We start from the raw sequence: 20,871 nt of genomic DNA, 5'->3' as shown, positions 1-20,871 counted from the left end.
GTTAGAACTGTCTATGTAAATCTTGAGTAAAAGGGAAAGTGAAACTAACATTGTACGAGGTTTAATTTCTGCTGCGTCACGGAGGAAAAAAGCTTTTTAAAAGCTATCAGTTTCTTCCGCGCGCTGCAGTCGTAGATAACAAATATTACGGTTTCTAGAGATTCTTTGAACATTGTGTAAACTTGAAAATAGTTACATGACGTTGCAAGAGCAAGATTGGTGAGTGAATGCTCAATCTAATAAGATTGAGGAGTGCTTCTGAAGATTGATTCAAGAATGTATGTTGTGCTCAGTTGGTAGACGCACCTATACACCTTGAGGGTGTGTAGAACGCCAGTGCCTTCTGGGGAGCGTTACCCTGAAACAGGCTAGCGTCCTGAATGAGGCTGAATTGCTGCTAATTTAATAAGCTCAATACCAGGTATTGAGATAAGGTCACCAAAACTACAAGATTGTTTGGGGTGATTCTGACACGAAGGGGTGATTGTGCTTGGTCAGTTAACAAATGCCCCTACGCACCTTAACAGGTGCTGGAAGCCAGTGCTGACTGAGGAAGTGAATGAAACGGCTGTTCCTGAAAGTGCGAGACTGTTGGCTCGATCATAGACGCCCCTATGCACTTTACAGAGTGTGTAGAAAGCCAGTGTGATCGGGAAGCGCAAACCTGCAGCCAAATTAGTCATTTGGGCAGGCTTGAGTGAAGCATAAAACAATAAGCCAGACACTAGGTGTCTGGATTAGTACATATTCAAGTGAAATTAATTAAAACACATAGTACACACATCCCCAAGGAGTGCAAGTTTATTCTGAATAAACCATAAGAGCTTTGCACAATGTTTAAAAAGAATAAGAAACAGGGTGATTACGCCATCATTCCCGGATGGGAGGATGAGCCATATGCATCCATTGCCAGTGAATGGGCCCGTTCAGCTGGTAAATGTGATCCTGAATGTGAAAAAAGTGAAATTGACATGCCTACTAACCTTCTTGCTTGTCTGAAAAAGTTTCCAAAAGATAAGTGGCAGAAAAGAGGTTGGGTAATACTTAAAACACTTGACGAGTATGCACACAGGGAATTGCCCGACCTGGGAGACTTGTATTTGACAGACCTAGACAATAGGAATTGACTAGTGAGGCAGGCTCCAGTGATTGACTTTTCAGTAAAAGACCATAGACCCCATGTAAAAGTTGAAATTTACTGGAAAAATAAAAATGTTGAAAGGGTTACTGCCCTTGTGGACACTGGAGCCGAAGCCACTTTAATTCATGGTAACCCTAAGAAATTTGCTGGATTACCCTATGTAATCACAGGTCTGGGAGGTAAGAGGACAGAAGCAGTCCAGACCTGGGTAGAACTGAAAATTGGACAGTTGCCAAAAAAGAAGTATTCGGTTTTAATTGTCCCCATACCCGAATACATAATTGGAATTGACATCCTTAAAGGATTGACCTTACATGTGGGGGATGGCTGTTACAGTTTTGGAACTAAACCCTATATATCAGCCAAACCAGTGGTGGTAGGAAAATTGTTAATGCCCCCAGTGCAACTACCACCCGCTACTAAAGTAGTACATATTAAGCAGTACAGGATCCCAGGAGGCCACAAAGAAATTGGAGAAACCATAGACGACTTATTAAAAGCTGGGGTCCTACGAGGGGTCACTACTGCTTGGAACAATCCCGTGTGGCCAATACGTAAAACAGACCATACATGGAGAATGACGGTAGACTACAGAGAATTGAACAAACACACACCTCCACTGACTGCTGCTGTCCCAGACACCGTCACTCTTATAGAAAATATACAGAAGCATCCAGGGATCTGGTATGCAGTTATAGATTTGGCTAATGCCTTCTTCACTATTCCAATAGCTGAAGAAAATCAAGAGCAGTTTGCTTTTACATGGTTAGGGAGGCAATACACATTCACCAGGTTGCCACAGGGATACTTGCATAGTCCCACCATCTGTCATCGGCTGGTGGCAGAACATCTTGATGGGGTAAAAATACCGTCAAAGGTGAAAATATCCCATTATATAGATGACATTATGATGCAGATTCTTGAAGAGATCATGGAGCACATGAAGAGCAAAGGGTGGGAGATAAATCCCAGTAAAATACAGGGACCCGCTCAAACAGTAAAATTCTTAGGAATACAGTGGAACAAAGGACACCGAGAAATCCTTCCAAAAGCTAAGCAAAAAGTGCTAGAGTTTCAAACTCCCAAAAGCAAGAAACAAGCTCAAAGCTTTATAGGTCTCTTTGGTTTCTGGAGACAACACATACCACACCTGAGTCAGTTACTCTCCCCTTTGTACAAAGTAACCAGGAAAAAACATGATTTTGAATGGGGAGATGAACAACAGAATGCATTTGAGGGAGCTAAACAGGCTATCCAACAAGCCCTTGATCTATGGCCCATACAAGATGGAGACATAGACTTAAATGTATCAGTAAATCAGCAATGGGCTAATTGGAGCCTTTGGCAGAAACAAGGAAGGACTAAGGTTCCCCTTGGTTTCTGGACAAGGAAGTTACCTGAGGCAGGAGAGAGGTATCCCTTTGAGAGACAGCTCTTGGCCTGTTATTGGGCCTTGGTAGATACTGAACAGATGACAGTAGGACATACTGTGTTCTTACGCCCAGAGATACCTATCATGCAATGGGTACTTAGTTCCCCTAAGACACATAGGATAGGTCATGCACAAGAGTCCAGTATCATAAAATGGAAGTGGTACATACAGGATAGAGCTAAAACAGGAAATAGTGGTACGGCTGTACTACATGAGAAAATTGCAGATGCACCGATACAAGAACCTGGTTATCTGCCAGACGCAGACAAGCCAGGGGAATCTCCAGTAAAGTGGGGAAAGTCTTTTGCGCAACTAACACAAGATCAAGCAAAGCATGCTTGGTTTACTGATGGTTCAGCAAAATACATTGGTAATGAAAGACAATGGAAAGCAGTGTCTTACAATCCAGAAACCAAGAAAATTCTGACTACAACAGGAACAGGAAATAGTAGCCAGTATGCAGAGTTATATGCAGTGTTTCAGGCTTTGAAACAAGAGATGCCTGGAAGTTGTCATATATACACAGATTCCTGGTCTGTTGCCAATGGACTGGCCACGTGGTTGCCTACATGGCAGTCACATCAGTTCATGATTCATACAAAGGAAGTCTGGGGAAAAGATTTGTGGGAGCAGATATGGGAGATGGTACATCAAAATGAGGTAACAGTCTTTCATGTTGATGCTCACTGCAATACTGACTCATTGGATCGTCTGTTTAACTCTGTTGCAGACGAGAAAGCCAAGATCTCAGAGGCGTCTGTTGAAAATTCTAACTCACTTTTGGGATTGGCTACTTGGGCCCATCAGAAATGTGGACACTTGGGAGAGAAAGCCACTCACAGGTGAGCACAACAGCGAGGCATTTTAGTGCCACTTGATTTAATTAAAACAGTAATTCTGCAATGTCCAGTGTGTCAGCATGAGCAGAATAGACATGTACCAGGGATGGTACAAGGTCAAATAAAAAGAGGTAAAGCACCAGGGCAAATATGGCAGGTGGATTACATAGGTCCGCTTCCTATGAGTAAAAATTGCCAATACGTATGCATGGCTGTGGATACATATTCAGGGTATTTATTGGTTCACCCTTGCAAGAGGGCAACCCAAATAAATACTATCAAAATGTTGGAAACCATGATACAGTACTATGGTCTTCCATTACAGATTCAGAGTGACAATGGAAGCCACTTTAAAGGAAAATTGGTACAAGATTTTTGTAATGAAAACAATGTTGAATGGATATTTCACATACCTTATTATCCTCAAGCAGCTGGTCTGATTGAAAGGATGAATGGGTTGTTGAAAGAACAATTGAGAAAACTTGGTGAAGGGACAATGGTCAAATGGAGAGATAACTTGCCTACAGCTGTGAACATCTTAAACAATAGGCCACTCTCAGATCATGACACCCCCCTCACTAGAATGATCGCACCCAATATACAAGCTAAACCATATGTAGCAACTAACACCATCACATATTGGGAAACAGAGGAGGGAGCCTTGGCACCATACAGGGCTACCCCAGAGGCTGCAGGAATAGACTTGCGAGCCAGAAAGGAAGAAAGACTTAAAACAGGGCAAGTTCAGATGTTCCCCACAGGTATAGGAATACAGATACCCCCGGGACACTTTGGACTAATTGCACCCAGGTCTAGCTTCGCCCTTAAAGGGATACATGTAATGGGAGGGGTTATAGACGCTGATTACCAGGGAGAAATAAAGGTCCTTTTGTTAAATCAGGGACCACAAGACTTGCTAGTGCAAGAAGGGGACAGAATAGCCCAATTGGTTATCATCCCCATTTACCAGGGACAGGTACACAAAGGAACAGCCCCCACCTTACAAACAATAAGAGGAGATAAGGGATTTGGCTCTACTAACCTAAATCCAGGGGCCAAAGTCTGGGTGAGGACAGAGAAAGGTCCCCCAGAACCAGCAGACATTATTGCAACAGGCAATGACAATACCGTGATACTTTCCAAGTCAGGTCATGATAAATGGGAATATGTGCCTTCGGGCAAATGTTATTTGAGAGAGTAAAATGAGTTGTATCTTTACAGGCGAAGCTCATTGGTCCGGCTGTTATTGTGATGACTGTGCTTACTCTACACCCTTTGGTCGACTCAGATACCAACAATGAGATTGGAGATTGGGACCAGAGTGATTCCGCAGAGATGAGATGGAAAAAGATCGAAATAAGAGTAACCTGCCTGACCATTAACTGTCCAAACATGAGAGCGAACCTCTATGGAGAAGGCTATTTTAGCCACAATGAAACTGAGTCAATGACCTATATTAAGTTGCCAAATGAATCATTTGATTTGTTAACGTTAGAATCTACAACGCCCTTTGGCTGCCGCATACTGTATACACCTGTAAGCTCTAAGAGCTTACCCAATGTTGGGAAAGATATGCAAATCAGCAGAGCACAAAGAGAACCTACACTATTATACACTGGTTAGCTAATGCTACAAAATACTCCTGGATAGGAGGGCTTGGGTTGAAAATAATAAAAGGTATTGCATGGTGTGTTTTTATTATACTTTGTATTTATCTGTGCTACAAAATTACAGTTTTCTGCATTCAAAGCTTTGCTAGCTTAAAAAATAAGTCATAGTGTAGCGCTAGAAGAGTTTTAATTAGGTTTGAATCGGTTCCAGGGGTGACTGGAGCATAATGGGAATCAGTGGGTAAATGGGTTTTCCCCCTGCTGATAACCTGAATGGTATGTGTAAATGTGTGAGGTTTTGCTCACTGAGTGATCAAGGGATGGAATGTGATAATAATATTTCATATTAATTAAGTATGATTGATTGATCACTATTGAGCAACTCAGACATTTATAGATAGTTAAGATGGCACCGGTAAGCATATAAGCACACATAGCACATATTACTAGATGCAGGCTTGAAGGCCACAATTACTTAGATAAGCGATAATTAACCGCACAAGACTTGGCACAAGTTCTGGTGGTCCTGAACAGTCTGGCCAACTGCCAGGTCCATCCAGCTGCTTGTATCAAGGTCTTTTGCTGGGCTGCACTGATAAGGAACTACTGTCTGTCCTTGAAGACAGGTATATAAGACTAAGGGAATCTTGCGCTCACTTGGAGAACTACCCACCTGTAATGCGGACGCGTGTTACTGGTTTCTGCTGTTCCCAGAAGAGAGGGTCTCTCCGAGTGACTGCCTGAGTTCTCCCCAGTCATGTGTGGCAAGGAGACAACCAAGTTTCTCTAATGGTGATGTATACTTAAGCTGATATATCTAGATACTAAGCTGTTTGAAGTAAATGCATGCAACTACTTAAATGAGAGTAAAACTTACTTTGCTTAGATCCCTTTGTGGATAATAAAGTGTAGTGTGAATTCTTATATTCAACTTGGTCTCTGTGTGATTTTTCTTTCCTATAACTCAATGTACTCTATCCGAACTGGGTTGTGTGCCCGCCAATATCACTATAAATCTTATTAGGTATTGATTATTACTTTTTGGATATTGGTGCTTCATGAATTTAATGATTAGGCACAACAACACGGCATATATATATATATATATATATATATATATATATATATATATATAGTGTATTATATATATGCAAGAGAGAAAGAGAGAGAGAGAGATTTGTGTCTCTTTTATTCTAACTGTGAATGTGTGTATCAGGCAGTTCTGTCTCACATGGAGATATTATTACATTTGGATTTTAAGTTATTACCAGAGTCTGCCAATTGTATAAATATGAGGATGGAATGACCAATTTAATATAAGAAAGACCCAAGAGGTGGTGTTACACGCATAATGCTACATATCAGTGAAGAGTAACAAGGAAGCAGAGATATCGAGAGAATGCTGAAGACACGTGGAAGAGTATTACAGAGTTTGATATTGGCAGACATACATTAAGAGACTTGGGTTGTGGTCCAAATATGGCTATTCTACTTTTGGTTCCTGCTTTCTGTCATGTTTTCAAAGTGTGATTTACAAGGTGTATACATTGTTGTCCAATTGAACTTTCCTGGTGGAAAAAATGTGACCCACCACTCACAAAGACTTGAGTGGTATCCACCTCTCACAAGGACTTGAGTAGTATCCACCTCTAACAATAACTTTAGCTCCCTGGAGTGTGGAGGTAATAGTTGCATCTATATGGGTTCTCAGTGGTGTTATGTTTGTGGGAGCTGTGCATGAAGCTGTGTCTGTTTGCATGTTCTTCTGCAGTTGTGTGGCTGTGTGGGGACCGGGCTGGCCAAGCACAGGTCAAGGATAGGGGCACATACAGGGTGCTCTCATATATTACAAATTTCCCTTAACAATCACTGGAAGGAAGAGATTTGAGATCCTCAGATCTCGACAACCTGTTTGGTTTTAGCAGCCTTGCATGCTGTACAAAGGCAGTTCTTGTGTCATGCACAGAACAGAGCTTTTGACTCCCGGTAGATTTTATAAACATTCTCCCACTTGCGTTCATTACTTTCCCCTAGATTGCAAGCTTGTATTGGCCCTGTTAATCCTGCTTTCTTATCCTAGTAACACTAAGTGCTTCGGTTGTTAAAACATTTGTTGTAAGACATTATTAAGCAACAGCCAAATAGTTTCCAAGCTCAAAGCCCATGCTTTTTGACGCATCAATGCTATTGTCCACCCCTATAGATACTGTCTGCATCATTGCATTCCTCCCTAGTTTTTTACAATCGCATAAATCTGTTTTATGTTAATAAGTATTCCCCCCTCCCCCCTCCCATTTTTTTGTGTTCTACTCTATAATATTTTTGGAAACATTAGAATTACATTGTGCCTGTGCACAGGTTTATCGAATGATAGACAAGATTAATGTAATAATATGATATTATACATTTCCAACTTGTCTCCACCCAAGCTTCCTTCCTTCTCTCGTGATTTCTATCATAATTATTTTTTTTAGCATTATTATTATTAAAATGTACTGTTTTCTGTTTCAAATAAGAAATTACAAAAACCATAAATGCAAGAGTGTGACTGTTTTCTTAAAAACAAAACAAAAAAAACAATAATAATAAAAATAAAATAAGCCCAGTATCTCATTAATGTTTTAAAAAAACAGCATTAAAACATTAAACATTAAAACATTAAACATACACATGATATTTCCCTTTTTCAAAGTCTAATTGTATATTGTTGGTACAGATATTTCAGTATAGTATTTCTTTTTTTATTATTTTATGTAAAAGGGAAAATATATAAGGCACATTTGCAATTATTTACACATTTTTGTTTGAAAAATAAACTTTAACAATTCAGCTGAAGTTCAAATTAAGATAAGTCCATTGCCCATTCACTATTTCGCAGTCACGAATAAGTGAGACATTCTGTGGTCTTTTGGTATTGTGGTTGTCATAGTGAAATGCGTGACAACAGTAATTCCATAAAGAATTATTTGCCATCTTTTTCCAAAATGTCTACATCATACATAAAAAAAAAAACTTTTACAAAAAATTCACATTGCACAGTCAAAATGTTGCTCCCATTGTAAAGAACACATTTTACCCCAATCACATTTCACCCCAGTCAATAGAATTAAATAGTTAGTGTACATTTTTTCACATTCAAACACAAAGGTGAGTATTGAGTCAGATTTAAATCCCACAATTTCCCAAGTATAGAGTTGCCTAAGAAAATGTTGAAGACGTTGTTGTATGAGGCCCATTATGGGAGTGCGTCAAGCATTGAATTAGCCATAACTGCTTTCTCCTTAGGCCACTACTAAAAAAAAAAACGATGGTAACTAATTAAATTACCATAAAAGCTCTACCTAGACATGGCTTGCTTCCAATAAGGCACACTAGGAACTAAAATAAATTGGAACAATAAACGTAGGACAGCTCTTAGACGTATTCTGTTTTTCAAAAAAATTAACTGGTTCTGAATCAAAGTTGAAACGGCATCCTTCAGGCTCAGAGTCAATTGTCTCCAAAGTAGTAGAAAATATCCTAGTTGATAGTCAACTTCCATAAATCTTAAATCTTGGTAGTTTTTTCACATTTCAAAGAAGAAGGTATATTTCACATTGAAAGAATTTCTCAAATTTCTAAGTCTTAGAGTACTGTGTAGTAAATATTTATAGAAAATATGGAGTGATGGTGGTACATCTTAGAGGCTCGAAAATGTGAAACGTTTGTCCTAACTCCTTCGGTAGAGTTTCATTATTCCCTTCTCATGAAGTTTACCCCACAGCTTCATTTCCATGAGCATGTCGTGATTGGCATAGAATTCGAGTTTCTTCTTTTCTCTCTCATAATAATGATCTGAGAAAAGGTGGTAATTGTGAGTGATAAAACCATAAGCACTGACCTGGAATGAGAATAACATTTGTCAAGGCTCAGCAGAGTAATGTATATTAAGAATGTTAACAAGATTATCATTATAATTTTTTTATGATGTGAGCACATATTTAATGTAAAATACATATAAATATAAAAAATATAAAACAAGTCCCATTTCAAGGTTGTTTACAGTCTTGCCTTGCATTGCTACAATGTGCAATGTGTCTAGAATGGAAGAAAAAATATGTAAATATATGATACAATATGTATAACGCCTTCCCTAAGTAAAAACAGAATTGGAGCAGATGAAGGTCAAGTTTTGCAAGGGGAGATGTGGCAGATTGCTGTAGAGATTAGACATGATATACAATGCGGGCCATGTAGACTATTTGGCAGGTCTCCCTGAGCATGGTTTATCAACACGTTTCATTTACCCAAAACATGAGCAAGATAACATATCACAAGCTAAACAACACAAGACTGTTAAAATGCAGTAGTTTAAAATTGCAAAAAGTAACATCACACAATTGTTATTTGACTAAAAGAAATGTTAGATATATAAAGAGCCCCATCTCAGCCCCATCTCCTTTGAATAAAAAAAATAAAAAATAATAACAAAAAAGAAAAACATTTGGCAAAAAGAAGGATTCTTAAGTAGTGATGTCCCGAACAGTTTGCCGGGAACCGTTCGCCGGCGAACATAGCGTGTTTGCGGTCGAGAACACGTGCGATGTTCGGTCCGCCCCCTATTCGTCATCATTGAGTAAACTTTGACCCTGTTCCTCACAGTCAGCAGACGCCTCCAGCCAATCAGCAGCAGACCCTCCCTCCCAGACCCTCCCACCTCTATGACGAATAGGGGGCGGACCGAACATCGCGCGTGTTCGTGACCGCGAACAAGCTATGTTTGCTTGCGAACGGTTCCCGGCGAACTGTTTGGGACATCACTATTCTTAAGCATTGATCAATGTATTTTAGGGTTCAACTAGGGAAGAAGTGAAGGCTTCTTGGTTCGATGATGAGATCCACACCACAATTGGATGGAAGAGTTAATATGAAAGTCATTCTGTTGGACTCCTAAGTGTACATTTGCATTAGATTTGCATCTCAATTTCGTACAGCTCCACTATTATGAGTTCACAGGTCCAGAGGGCTCCATTTACATACTCCCCTGCATGTCTACCTAAATAGAGACCTTGCATTGAGTTAATCAGCACTTCAAAAGCTAACAAGGATAGATATGCTTAAAGCTAGGAGAGTACTGGCATTCTGTTTTAACATACTTAAAGGAACACTATAGTGTTAGGAAAACAAAGCTATATTCCCGACACTATAATGTTCCTCTGCCCCCTCTCACTCCCTCCCTCCCCCCCTCCCTCCGGTGGCAGTTTGAGGGTTAAAAATATTTAAAACACTAACTTTAATTTAATGCTAAAGTCCCTCCACCTCCTCCTATGTCAGCGCCAAGCAGGGAACCTAGTGCACATGCGCAGTAAGAGCTGTGGGCACGTTAGGCCTTCCCCAAAGGAAAACACTGAATCAATGCTTTCCCGTAGGGTTTTGAAGATGTTAGATGTCCTAATGCAAAGCATGAGGATGCCCAGTATTATTTCATGGAGTTAAACTCTGTGAAACAGCAGGAAGAGCCTGTAGTGACTGTCTGTTAAGCAGCCACTAGAGGCAGTCTTAACCCTGCAATGTAAACATGGCAGTTTCTCTGAAAGTGCATTGTTTTACATTGCAAAGTTAAAGGGACAGGGACACTGCACCCAGACCACTTCAATGAGCCTATAGTGTTCCTTTAAATGTGGGAGTGTCAGTGGAGACTCAGTAAGAGAATCTCATTGTGTTATAGAAAGGAGTTCACAAAATGTGTTACCAGTTGGAAACTGTCCCTTGAGTGGAAACAGAGGGCTTTAGAAGACTTTAGAAAGCTTGGAAAACTCAATGTGACAAAATTAAAATATTGAGCAGACAGAAGGACTGTCTCACCTGATCACAGCTGTGTAGAGCAGTCAGCAGCATTAAGCCTCCAGTGCTAGGCATGTATAAATTGGCATATTCAGTCTTTAATATTTCTGATGGCAGAAATCTGTGGGTGGGAGAGATAATTAACATGTTTAATGTTAAATGGAAGGAATGGGTAAGAGGTGTGTAAAATCAACAAGTGATTCCAAAATTGAAGAAAAAGATTGAAAATGTTAAAAAGAGCAATTTAGATGGATCTCAGACAAGGTTATTAACTAAACATTGAATGTATCCAATAGAACAATTTTGGCCTAATCATTTATAAAGCACCAACATATTCTGATGTGTTGTACAATGGGTAAACAACAGTGATTGATGGCAAACAAAACAGGCATAAAGTGACAAAAGCCTTTCTCAAATCCACACACAATCTAAAGAATGTTGTATTCTGTGCAATATACTGTAGCGTTACTTACCTTATCCGGGGGCCGGCAGCGGTCCTCTCTTCAAGCCGCGCGCGGTCCTGCGGCTGCACGAGCCGCGCGCGGCTCATCCGACTCTCCTAACAGGAAGACAGGCAGTGACCGCGAGATGCGGTCACGTGTCCCGCCTGCAACTAAGAGCGCGCCGCGAGTCTCGGGCGCGCTCTTAAAGAGACAGTGGGAGCCTAAATTGCAAAAAGGCTCCCATTGGCTCCTGTCATGCCAATCACCCCATACACTTACCTTTTGGGGGTGTGGAAGTGACAGGAGCCAATCACATTAGTTTGAAGGCTACTTATACTTATCCTTTTCCCTTAGTTCCTTGCCCTATCGTGGTTTCTGCTACAGTTCCCTTTAGTGCTTGTTGTGTTCAGTTGTGTTTCTCCGTATTTGACCTTGGCTTTGTATTCTGACTTCGTTTTCGCTTTATCCTTGTCTGTTCTGTTTGCCGGCTTGCTGATTCCTGTGTACCAGACCCCGGCTAGTTCTCGTTTACGCTGTCTCTTTGTGCCCTTGACCTCGGATCGTTCCTGACTCTGTACTTCTCCTATTACATCGAGTCCGGCCACTCTAAGGTCCGGTAGACGTATCTCTCCTCTGTGCTGTCTTCTGTTTGGCTGGATCCTGCGTGTAGGGGTATATTCTCATTACATTACGATAGGGCCATGGACCCCGCAGATTTAGCTCAACAGATGGCGTCCCATGAGGCTAGATTTGTAGAGCAGGATCACCGTATGGATCAGATAGCTCAGGCGCTCCAGACGCTCTTAGCTAGAACCATTCCAGCAACCACACCTAACCCTCCTACACCCCTGCTTCCTGAAGTATCCACTTTGCCTACTACTTCGGACCATTTAACACCTCCTCCTAGGTATGGAGGGGATTCTAAGACATGCAGAGGGTTCATTAACCAAATAGAGTTTCATTTTGAGATGTATCCCCGTTTGTTTCCCACAGAGAGGTCTAAAGTTGGGTTCTTTATGCACCAACTTACCGACAAAGCACTTGAATGGGCGAATCCTATTTGGGAAGCTAATGGACCTATGGTGCATGACTTTCACAGTTTTCTTACAGCATTTCGCAGAACTTTTGACACTATGAAAAGGTCTAAAAATGCCGCAAGAGCATTAATGAGAGTTAAACAGGGTTCTAGGTCTGTGGCTGATTACGCTATTCAGTTTCGTACTCTTGCCTCACAGGTAGATTGGACCAACAATGGGTTAACTACTGCCTTCATGGAAGGCTTATCAGACACTATATTGGATGAGGTAGCTTCCTGTTGCTTTAGAGGACCTTATTGACTACCTCATTGATATAGATAATAGGATTCGTGACAGGCTCTATACCAAGAACAGAAATAGACGTTTTGTTACACCTATTCACCCCAGAGTTGATACACCGGAGAGTGTAAAAGTATCTGAAGAGGAACCTATGCAATTAGGGGTTGCCAAACTCTCTGATAATGAAAAATTACATAGGAGAAGGGAGGGACTCTGCCTATATTGTGGTAGGAGAGACCATATGGTAAAGGAATGTCCTTTGCTCCCGGAAAACTCTCGCACCTAAGACCTTATAGGGGACTGGCCTTGGGTGTGATTTCTAAGTCTCCTACATTGCCTCCTAACCGACTGCTTCTCCCTGTTTCTTTACATATGGGAGAGAGTTGTATCGTTGAAAATATATATGCTCTGGTTGACTCTGGGGCAGCTGAGAATTTTATAGACTCTAGTTTTGTAAAGAAAAACAACAATCCCATCAGGGAGAAGGAGATACCCTTGGCCGTTGAGGCAATAGATGGTAGACCATTGATATCTCCAGTTGTTACTCATGAGACTGCACCGTTACACATGTACACAGGGGCTTTACACTATGAAACCATTCGGTTCCAGGTCATCACCTCTCCCTCTTCACAGTTAGTGTTGGGGTATCCATGGTTACGTACCCACAATCCCATTTTTGATTGGGAGACAGGGCAGATAAAATCATGGAGTGAAGCCTGCCATGAGTCATGTACTATTGAAGTCACGCCTGTGAATTCTATTAATGTTCCTACCATTCCTCCTTTGTCTACGGTTATACCCTCTCAGTATTTATCTTTAAAGACTGTCTTTGATAAAAGAGAGGCTGACAAATTACCGCCTCACAGACCCTACGATTGTGCTATTGACTTGTTGCCTGGCACTATACCTCCAAAGGGCAGGGTGTACCCTCTATCGGTTCAAGAAAACCGTGTCATGGAGGAATACATTAAAGAATCATTAGACAAGGAATTTATTAGGAGATCCTCTTCTCCGGCTGGAGCGGGGTTCTTCTTTGTATCAAAAAAAGAAGGTGATTTAAGACCTTGCATTGATTATAGAGGTCTTAATAAAATCACCATCAAAAATGCTTACCCTATACCATTAATAACAGAATTGTTTGACAGGCTCAAACATGCTACGGTATTCACCAAATTAGATCTTAGAGGAGCATACAATTTGATACATATAAAAAAGGACCACGAATGGAAGACAGCCTTGAGTATACCGTCATGCCATTTGGGCTTTGCAATGCCCCAGCAGTATTCCAAGAATTTATTAATGATGTCTTAAGGGACTTTATTCACTCATTTGTTATTGTGTACTTGGATGACATTTTAATATATTCTACAGACTTACACACTCATCACAGACATGTTACGACAGTTCTGAAGACCCTTCTTGCTAATGGTCTTTATTGCAAACTAGAAAAATGTCTATTCGACCAATCCGAAGTCCAGTTTTTGGGGTATTTGATTTCCGCTAAGGGTTTTCGGATGGATCCCCAGAAGCTCGCTGCGGTCATAGAATGGCCTCTGCCGCAAGGTCTGAAAGCCATCCAGCGTTTTCTGGGTTTCTCTAATTATTATAGACGTTTTATCAAAGGTTTTTCGTCTACCGTAGCACCTATTATTCGTATGACTAAAAAGGATGGCAATACACGTGCCTGGTCTACCGAGGCACTTCAGGCTTTTGACTTTCTTAAGACTACGTTCGCCTCTGCACCTATTTTACAGCATCCTGTCCCCTCATTGCCATATATACTTGAGGTTGATGCTTCCGATATAGGGGTAGGTGCTGTCTTATCCCAAAGAGAGTCTCCTGACAAGCCATTGCATCCTTGTGGCTTCTTTTCTAAACAAATGTCCAAAGCAGAAAATAATTATGATGTGGGTAATCGCGAACTCCTTGCTATCATTTTAGCACTCAAAGAATGGAGACATTTGTTAGAGGGCACTAAGGATCCTATCCTCATATTTACGGATCATAAGAACCTATCCTACCTTAGCGAAGCTAAAAGATTGTCTTCCAGGCAGGCTAGGTGGTCACTGTTCTTGTCTCATTTTAATTATATAATCACCTATAGGCCAGGTGATCGGAACACTAAAGCGGACGCTCTGTCCAGACAGTTCGAGACTATTGACAAACAGGAGATTGATATTACTCCTGTCATTCCCCCAGACAGGATAATAGCAACTACTATATTGTCTATTTCCTCGTCCCTCTTGCAGGCCATACAAGCGAAACAAAGCATGGCACCTAGCGAGAGGCCTAATGATAAATTGTTCGTTGACGTTCCCGAGAGACGGGATATTCTGTCACTGTATCATGATACTAAGACTGCTGGACATCCTGGTATTTCCAAAACGGTGTCAGCCGTTTCTCGGTATTTTTGGTGGGATACCTTACGTAAGGATGTCACTGACTATATAAGTGCTTGTACTACTTGTGCATGTGTGAAATCCTCTCGTAGAGTTCCTTGTGGGCTGTTGCATCCGTTACCCGTTCCCGAGAGACCTTGGTCTAATCTATCAATGGATTTTATTGTTGAATTACCCCCTTCGAATGGTAACACAGTCATCCTAATGATAGTAGATCGGTTTTCCAAAATGGCTCACTTTGTGTCTCTTCGCAAGTTGCCTACTTCCAAGGAACTGGCTCTTATCTTCGCTAGAGAAGTGTTTCGATTACATGGTATTCCCTTATCTGTTGTATCCGATAGGGGTAGCCAATTTATTTCCAGGTTCTGGAAAGCCTTTTGTTCGGAGATGGGTATTTCTCTCTCATTTTCTTCCGCTTACCATCCCCAGTCTAATGGAGCTGCTGAACGTGCCAACCAGTCTCTGGAGCAGTACCTCCGTTGTTTTGTGTCTCACCATCAGGACAATTGGTCTGACCTGCTTCCTTGAGCTGAATTTGCTCGGAATAACGCCACTCATGATTCTTCCGGCAAAAGCCCTTTTTACGTTGTCTATGGCCAGCATCCCGTTGTTCTTCCGGCTGCATTCTCCTCACAGGGCATGCCAGTTCTGGATGAACATTTGGCTGGTTTGCGTAATACTTGGGAGCAGGTTCAGCATTCTTTGGTGGACTCTGCTGCCCGCCAGAAGGCTCAGGCTGACAAGCATCGCAGAGCGGCTCCTTCCTATGTTGTGGGGGACAGGGTTTTGCTTTCCACACGGAATATTCGCCTCCGGGTGCCTTCTATGAAATTGGCTCTCCGCTTCATTGGTTAATCCCGTTTCTTATGCCTTGGGTCTGCCTAAAAATCTGCGTATACCTAATGTCTTTCACACCTCGTTATTGAAGCCTTACGTACGCAACCGCTATACCCGGCATACTCCCCCTCCCCCTCCTGTCTCTGTGGAGGGTCATGAGGAGTTCGAAGTGTCTGCTGTTATTGACTCTTGTTTCCTTAGTGTTCAGTTGTGTTTCTCCGTATTTGACCTTGGCTTTGCATTCTGACTTCGTTTTCGCTTTATCCTTGTCTGTTCTGTTTGCCGGCTTGCTGATTCCTGTGTACCAGACCCCGGCTAGTTCTCGTTTACGCTGTCTCTTTGTGCCCTTGACCTCGGATCATTCCTGACTCTGTACTTCTCCTATTACGTCGAGTCCGGCCACTCTAAGGTCCGGTAGACGTATCTCTCCTCTGTGCTGTCTTCTGTTTGGCTGGATCCTGCGTGTAGGGGTATATTCTCGTTACATATACACAGTGTGGCGGAACCAGCCTCGCCACTTGTGACTGGAGAGGACAGCTTGCCAGCCTCTTGCCATTTGATTATGGTCCCTGTGAGGTTTGGCCCTTTAAATACAAGATTTGGGCATAATGGATTTTTGTTGTGCTGCTGCTTTCCCTTTAATTCCCAGAGAAAGGATTTGTACTTTTAAATTGGCACTTCGGGTGCAGTCGAAGTGCCGAAGTAGTCGAAGTGGCCGCCATTTGAAAACCGAACACGTGGCGGTGGCCATTGTAATTTTGTTGAACGTGGTCAGCGGTGCGTGCCACTGAATCTATGGAGCTAAAATCAGCTACACATTTGCACGAACACCGCTGACCGTTCTCAGGAACTTCGACTCTTCGACTGGAATCGAAGTGCGTTCGACAATTCGAACGCACTGTTAGACTGGGCTATTTGCACGAATGGCCCTGTTCGTGCATTCGAATGGGACTTAGACATTTTTCTGTGTGAAATTGACCGACCGCACAGCCCAAATCTATGGAACTCTTTTGGGCATGAAAATGTGCTTGCGGTCGGTCAAATAGGACTTTCCCTTAACTTTTTAACCCCTGAACCGATTGCCTTGATTTTTGAGTATGTGTATATTTCAAGCATGCTGATTATGAAAATGTGTTTTATGTGAATGGCATGTATATTTTGAAAGTTATTCATGTTTTGTAAAAACTGTATTTCTCTGCTTGTGATAATTATATTAACCATTGTGTTCAGTAATCATATCACAGGCAGAGGGGAGGATTTTGTGTGGGAGTGTATGTGTGTATTGTACGGATTGATTGGTTGTATTTCAAAACCCTGTGGGCAGTATTAAGTTTGTGTATTGTGAATAAAAGAGGCTGTATGTGCCAGTACAGTCAGTTCTACTTCACCCTCAATTTGGAGTGCTGTCTCTTATTGGGGGAATCTGCTGCAAGGGATTGCTATGCTCTGCATATTCCCTTGCTATAATCACTCCTAAGCTCTTGTAAGAGTTTGTTCCTGCTTCGCTCTGAAGGAGTCTACGGTGGTTATGGTGTCTGCTGGAGTGCTGGAAACCCTCAGGAAGCGCTAGGAGCATCCTTCAACGGAGGTACCCAGTCGTGGTGCCAGGTGATCCGTTACACACAGAATGTAAACCGATTACTGCAACAAAAATATTTTATATTGACTCTTACGTTTTTTTGTTTTTTTTCCTCAAACCGGTTTTATTGAGAATATTTGTAGAACTTGTGCAAAGACATATTGAAATGTCATCAAAGAAACAAATCTAAATATCGAAGATGATAGTATACAGTAATAACAGGCACAAACTTTTATTTTCAATTCATGATTATAGGAAAACAAACTAAAAAAAAAGAGAGTAAAGGGGGAAAGGATGGATATGTTTCTTTTTATAATTCTTTATGAAAGCCTATGTATAAAAACCTATATATGTTTAAAGGTAACAGGGACAACTTTGTCTTAAGTATACTTTCTTTAAAGGACAAGAATAGTTCCTAGCTTGTAAGCCTTCACGTTTACTGCAGCATTCAAGCACTGGTGACTGATGACTCCAACATCTTGTTGTCCCGTGTACAATATATGGCCAAGTATATATAGCGGCCCATTTTGTTCCATAGCGGCCCAGGTTTGCAGGTCATACATTATATCACTGAGAACATAGCTTAGCCTTATTTTTTCATTTTAAGTATAAATATAGTAATATTTACTAAACAGAGTTGAAACTGTGTTCTGTCAAGCCACCTGTATGTATTTTATCATAAAAATGCAAAAAATGCTGGCAAGTCTGCTTTAGCAGTAAATATAAAGTGTATCAGAGGCCATACATACCTATCCCTGGTGTAGGCCAGAAATTCTGGATGCAACAGTTTGAATTGTTTGGGAGATGCCTCTAGACCAAAGTAATCAGATGGACTGTGAGAGGAGTGAAAAGACAAATAAAATAAAAATAGTTATGGATCAATACAAAGAAGATCTATCCATTCTGTAAGACGATTCGCTGAAATTTTACTTACCGGTCCCCCTTGTCATATCCAGTTGGGACTGAAACACCCAGAATGCCTGAACGCAACATGACGTAATCCCGCAAGTCAGAGGGTATGAAGATGTAACGAACTCCCTGTCAATACACAGCAATGGAGTAGGTATTGTAGTTTGATTAAATTTTAGCATGGAGAGAACTAGCAGACAGGTTTAATTTTAATTCAAATATTTTTTAATTCAGTGTGTAAAAATTGTAAAAGTGTAAAAATTGAGAAAAGGGGTTTTCTTCATTTTGATATTTTCAGCTGTTTAAGGGACGCTATTGGCACCCAGACCGCTTTGTCTCAATAAAGTGGTCCGGGTTTAGTGGTCCAGTCCTTTTAGCCCTACAAAGTAAACATTTCCATACAGTTCAAACGCCAATGTTTTTATTGCAGGGTTAACATAACTATAGTAGCAGTCATCCTTTTAATAAAACATTTATTTATTTATTTCACAATCAGACATAAAGTAGACATAACAAAGCACAATAAAATATTACATACTGTAGGTAGGTAATTAGAGAACAATATTAATAAAAAGATAACTTGTCTGACTATGGGTTATTGTTTTTTTGCTATCGTATAGCAAAGGTAACACTGTAACAAATTATCAAAAACAGACGCCATAACCATCTTACCTTTTAAACCCTCACTTAAATAAGTAGGGTAACACTATAGCATAAGGAATACATGTTTGTATTGGCAATCCCACATTAGGATACCAAATTATGGAATTATGTATTCAACTGCTCAAAGATCAAAATTCATAAAATCCCATTTTTATTTAATTTAAACTTTCAGTAGTTTGGTAAATAACCCCTTAATTTGGTATCAATATGTGGGATTGCCATATAAAAGGATACCACATTAGGCAGTTGTCTATTAAACTTCTGAAGGTTAAAAATTTAAAAAGGGGCTTTTATGAATTTCAATCTTTCAACTGTTCAGTAAATATTAGATCATTAATGTGGCATCCTTATGTGGGATTGTCATATATAAATATATCAAATTAGGGAGTTATCAACTTAATTTGCAGAAAACTCAAAATTAAGAAAAGACCTTATAACTCCCTAATTTGATAGTTGTAAAGAAAGCATAAAGCAAATTATGAAGCATCTTGTCATGTAGTAAATTAGTAGATTACGCTAAATAATATATAGCTCCCTAATTGGATATGTTATATATTCAAAATTTGCCATTCCGGACAATCCACAGCTTAATGAATAATGATGGAAAAAAATGCTCTACCCGACCCAAAGTTTTTGGAGGTTACTATGCCCATGGCTACGTAAATCTCTAATCTCTTAAATTCTCTTTGTACAGTCAATTCCTTATACACTGCTAGTCAATTCACTTCATTTACCTGTCCTTTGGGTGTCTTGGTAAAACCATATATCTGGTAAGCAATGAGTGAATTCTTCATAGTGTTGACTGTGAACCCATAAAATGATGTTTTTGTCCCAACATCATCTTCAAAACCTTTTATGATTGCTCCATTCAGCCTGGAAAGATTAGAAAAACATGAAAAGGATGACAAGTCTGATAGAAAATTAAGTCACAGGCAGAAGTAAATGAGATATGGTGGCTAAAAAATGCAACTCCCATGATGCTTTGCCAGTCTTAAAGTTAAACAGTAATTTCCCAGGATTTTTCATGTCATGTTTGTAGCAGAATGGCCTTTTTTCCATTTTTCCCTTCCTTTGTACGGCTGTCCGTAGCCTTTGTTCGTTTACTGAACTACCCTTTGTGTTGTCCCTGAGTTTTGTTATTTTAACAACTGACCACCCCTGGATGTTAACTTCAAAACTGCTCATTAAAGGAGGGTTACCCTGTGTCGCCGCCGTTCGTATTACCGAATGCACGTGTGCAAACGAACGACGGGCGTCGATATTTATGCTGTATATTGGAACTCCGCTACAATGTTCACTTCTCCTTATATTTAACAACTTAGTATATGTGAGTTTTGAAAAATAAAATGAACAATACAAAAGCCACACTTTATCCTCTAACTGTGTTGCCTTCATGTTAGATCTCTCTCAAATCATTGCTATGGAGAGAACTAGCAGACAGGTTTAATTTTAATTCAAATATTTTTTAATTCAAGTCAGAATGTTGCTCTTACTGCTTACTGTACTATTGAATTAGGCATCCATTAAATTTTTTTAAAAAGACAGTTTTGCAGATAACTCACTAATATGAGAACAAGATTGTACTGAGATATCTACTAAACTACTGAAGTTTAAAAATTGAGAAAAGGGATTCTCTTCATTTTGATATTTTCAGCTGTTTAAGGGACGCTATTGGCACCCAGACCGCTTCGTCTCAATAAAGTGGTCCGGGTGTAGTGGTCCAGTCCTTTTAGCCCTACAAAGTAAACATTTCCATACAGTTCAAACGCCAATGTTTTTATTGCAGGGTTAACATAACTATAGTAGCAGTCATCCTTTTAATAAAACATGTATTTATTTATTTCACAATCAGACATAAAGTAGACATAACAAAGCACAAT

General features: G+C 40.5%; 3 protein-coding genes across 3 annotated transcripts in view; 2 read left to right on the top strand and 1 right to left on the bottom strand.

Moving 5' to 3' along the window:
- The first annotated feature begins 833 nt into the window (after window positions 1-833).
- On the top strand, window positions 834-5,010 carry LOC134615238 (uncharacterized). Its single transcript, XM_063459724.1, has 3 exons — window positions 834-1,032; window positions 1,132-3,415; window positions 4,634-5,010. The coding sequence occupies exons 1-3, from the start codon at window positions 834-836 to the stop codon at window positions 4,662-4,664; spliced, it is 2,514 nt and encodes an 837-aa protein (XP_063315794.1). The 3' UTR covers window positions 4,665-5,010.
- LOC134614808 (deoxyuridine 5'-triphosphate nucleotidohydrolase-like) lies at window positions 3,780-4,696 on the top strand. Its single transcript, XM_063458980.1, has one exon. The coding sequence runs from the start codon at window positions 3,861-3,863 to the stop codon at window positions 4,611-4,613; it is 753 nt and encodes a 250-aa protein (XP_063315050.1). The 5' UTR covers window positions 3,780-3,860; the 3' UTR covers window positions 4,614-4,696.
- A 3,450-nt stretch (window positions 5,011-8,460) lies between the features above and the next one.
- Window positions 8,461-20,871, bottom strand: part of ST6GALNAC2 (ST6 N-acetylgalactosaminide alpha-2,6-sialyltransferase 2) — a 53,740-nt gene continuing 41,329 nt past the window's right edge. The window contains exons 6-10 of the mRNA XM_063458984.1: window positions 19,726-19,864; window positions 18,354-18,457; window positions 18,169-18,252; window positions 10,867-10,966; window positions 8,461-8,902 (exon numbers count right to left, since the gene is read on the bottom strand). Coding sequence (XP_063315054.1) covers window positions 8,732-8,902; window positions 10,867-10,966; window positions 18,169-18,252; window positions 18,354-18,457; window positions 19,726-19,864 — 598 coding nt within the window. The 3' untranslated portion in view covers window positions 8,461-8,731. The remainder of the gene's footprint in view (window positions 8,903-10,866; window positions 10,967-18,168; window positions 18,253-18,353; window positions 18,458-19,725; window positions 19,865-20,871) is intronic.

Source organism: Pelobates fuscus, chromosome 6 (genome assembly GCF_036172605.1).
Source record: "Pelobates fuscus isolate aPelFus1 chromosome 6, aPelFus1.pri, whole genome shotgun sequence".
NCBI lineage: Eukaryota > Metazoa > Chordata > Amphibia > Anura > Pelobatidae > Pelobates > Pelobates fuscus.
This window is presented reverse-complemented; position numbering and strand designations above follow the sequence as displayed.

Coding starts and splice junctions, on each gene's coding strand:
- LOC134614808 (XM_063458980.1), top strand. CDS start 3,861: ATGAATGGGTTGTTGAAAGAACAATTGAGAAAACTTGGTGAAGGGACA.
- LOC134615238 (XM_063459724.1), top strand. CDS start 834: ATGTTTAAAAAGAATAAGAAACAGGGTGATTACGCCATCATTCCCGGA. Junction 1,033..1,131: donor AGATAAGTGGCAGAAAAGAG/GTTGGGTAATAC, acceptor GGAATTGACTAG/TGAGGCAGGCTCCAGTGATT. Junction 3,416..4,633: donor GGAGAGAAAGCCACTCACAG/GTGAGCACAACA, acceptor GTATCTTTACAG/GCGAAGCTCATTGGTCCGGC.